We start from the raw sequence: 2,889 nt of genomic DNA, 5'->3' as shown, positions 1-2,889 counted from the left end.
GTGGCCACGCTCCCACCCAAACCAGAGCCTGGGCCCCCAACCGCTGCTTCCAGCCAGAGCATGAGGGGAGTTTTGCTGCCTGTAGGCTGGGAATTAGGGTGATGTGAACCTCCGAAACCCTCTGACACTCCCCCATCACCATAAGCCCCTCTGAAAGCATTTCTTGCTGCAACCCTTCCTGCCTTGCCAAGCCCACGTGGCATCGGTTTGCTCCTGTGCCAGGACCGTGTTTCCGGCGTAGCGTGACAGTGTTCCCAGTGACATCGGCATGATTCACGACTGGTTTCACTGGAGGTTACGCTGGGAGAATCCCTTTCCAGGGGAAAGCAAAAACCCAAGCTAATTGAAAACAAATGCTGGTTGCAGCACCACTGGCATTTTAGCCCTGTCTTTGGGGAAACTGAGGCACAGACTTGCTTGCCTGCCCCCCCAAGCACATATTTAGTGTTCCTGGTAGCACTAAGTGCCCTGGAAACTCTGCGTCACGGTGTCTTAGCAAGCACTCCTCCCCTGCTGACCTCACTGAGCAGGGATGTCACCCAGCATGACATCAGCTTTCACCCAGCGTAGTCCAGAGGTGGCTGCTCAGCCACCCCAGATGTGCAGGTGCCACAGGGGCCGTTTCAGCAGCTGGATGAAGAAGGGCCCAAGCACTCAGCACAGCCCACGTGCAGTGCTGGGCGGCAAACCACAGGGTGAGAGGAGTGTGCCCAAAAAGCACAAAGCAAGGCGGCTCTCTGGATAGGGGACAGGGTGTCCTCGGGGCACCATGTGCATCTTTAAAACACTCTCACAACCAGAGCAAGAGGCAGCCATGCTGAAAACAGCCTCTCCACACCCAGCACTCCAACAGCCACCCAGCAAACCCCCTCCAAGGGCTGCCTCATGTTTGTACATCCAAGTGTAATCGAAATGGGGTAATAACAGGAAACCACCAAAAAGCACCCAAGCCAGTCACCTCTGCTGAACACCCTGCCACAGGGCCACCGGGGGCTGCCCCACAGCTCAGGGGCAGAGCAGTGGGCATGGGGTCTGGTACCGAGGCTAAACCGAATCACAACTGCACGGACTGCCAAGGTGGGGGGAAAACAATCCCCCTGCTGCTGGGAACACAGCGGGGCCCTGTCCCTCCATCTGGAGACAGAGCAGAGGAGGCAAGGGGAAGGGGTGGGAGGGAACAACTTCAGCGGGGTGCAGGGAAAAGCAAGAGGGAATCACAAATAACCCCCAAAGGCAAATCCCCCCTGATTTCCTAAGTCCAGGGTGGAGAATAAAAGCGAGGGGCAGCGGCAGCCCTGATTTCTGGGGAGCACTCACCATTTGTGGACGACGTCAGGCAGTGGAAGACGCTACCAGAGGTGCAGTTCTGCCAGAGGTCCGCCGTGTGCCCGCCATTCACCAGCCATTGCTGCAAAGAGACGCAGCCCCATCAGCAGGGCGCTGGCAGGCAGCTGTGTGCCCCCCCGCGCCAGCTTCGGCACCAAGTAGCCCCGGTGGGTACCGGCACGCGCGTGCTTTTCTTTAGAAAGGGCTTTGGAAAGTAAATACTGATATTTGCTTTTAGCTGCTTTCACCTCAACGGCAGAAAAACAGAAGCTCTTTATTCGCCTCAAACATGGACCAAGTCCCAGGGGGGACGCACACTCCCCTCCCCTCCGCCATCCTCGCCTGGTGCTTGGCCGGGCTATTTGAATGCTTCCACGTGATTTCTAACAACTCGGAAGATTTTTCTAACGTCTTCTACTACTATCACCACCCAAAAAAGAAAAAAAATACATGAAAGAAGAACCTGGTGAAGCAAGCCTGGAACTCACCAGTTCCACTAAACCAAGTCAAACCTCTTACTAAGTAGATGACATGTTAACTGGGCTCTACACCAGAACTGTGCTGGGAACCCTCTGTGCAGCATTCAGCCCTCAATCTTCCCACTGCTTTCAAAGCTTAAGCCTTGAAAATCGCCCGTCTGGGTTAGGAGACAGAGGTTGTCCCTAATTCACAGCCCCAAAGGAGCAGAGCTGAAGAGCAGAGCTGCTGGTGCTGTGGAGCCGGTGCCCAAACCAGCCCTGTTCCATTGGGGTTTTGCTCGGACTGGCTGTACTGGTCCCACAGGCTGAAGCCCATTAGCAGGTGGAGCTCCTTTATGAAAGAGGAGTGCAGTGTCCCCCCTGGGAGGGCATTTTGGGTGCTCTGAGGCTGCTCCCTGATGTCAACCAGCCTGAGGACGATGAGGAGATGGGCTTCAGCAGTGCTCTCCTCTGTACCAGCACCGGCTGCGGCACCTGACCAAGCGCCCCACCAGCTACACCTGACCGCACAAACATGGGAAGAGCTTTCTGTGCAAAATGCTCCAAACCCCACCGTTAGTAAGACCAGCAAATGGTAAGTAAAGGTTTCCTACTAACAGCTAGGCTGGAAAATAAAACACAAATAAAACCACCACTTTCTGGTCTTGCCATGCCATGCCACCCCCCGGTGCCGGAGGACGCCCCATACTTACGCTAACGATGGTGGAGACGAAGAGGAGCACCAGCACGGTGACGTGGAGCACGATGATCCCCAGCAGCAAAAGCAGCATCTTGGCTGTGGTGGGGGGCAGAACTGGAGGGGGAAAGGGGGAGAGGGATGCTGCTGAGCGCGTGTGAGTGTGAGTGTGTGTGTGTGTGTGTGTGCGCGCAGGGCCCGGCCCCGAGGCCAGTGGGAGCCGTCCCACCGACGGCAGGAGCCCGCCCGGCCCCGGGGGATGCCTGGGCAGCGCCCTGCTCCCGGGCTCCGTCCTGCCGGCCCCACCGACGGAGGGGGGTTCCAAGCCCTGCGCCCGGACTCACTCCCGGACACCCCCGGGGAGCCTCCGAGCCCTTTCCCTGAGCCTGCACCCCCAAGCCCTCTCAC

The 2,889-nt window shown here is 57.6% G+C and overlaps 1 protein-coding gene across 1 annotated transcript in view; it reads right to left on the bottom strand.

Annotated features, from left to right (window-relative positions):
• Window positions 1–2,632, bottom strand: part of PMP22 (peripheral myelin protein 22) — a 16,247-nt gene extending 13,615 nt beyond the window's left edge. The window contains exons 1-2 of the mRNA XM_026860978.1: window positions 2,498–2,632; window positions 1,318–1,408 (exon numbers count right to left, since the gene is read on the bottom strand). Coding sequence (XP_026716779.1) covers window positions 1,318–1,408; window positions 2,498–2,575 — 169 coding nt within the window. The 5' untranslated portion in view covers window positions 2,576–2,632. The remainder of the gene's footprint in view (window positions 1–1,317; window positions 1,409–2,497) is intronic.
• Window positions 2,633–2,889: the final 257 nt, after the last annotated feature.

The sequence above is a fragment of the Athene cunicularia genome, assembly GCF_003259725.1.
Source record: "Athene cunicularia isolate RWA chromosome 18 unlocalized genomic scaffold, athCun1 chr18_part1, whole genome shotgun sequence".
Lineage (NCBI taxonomy): Eukaryota > Metazoa > Chordata > Aves > Strigiformes > Strigidae > Athene > Athene cunicularia.
This window is presented reverse-complemented; position numbering and strand designations above follow the sequence as displayed.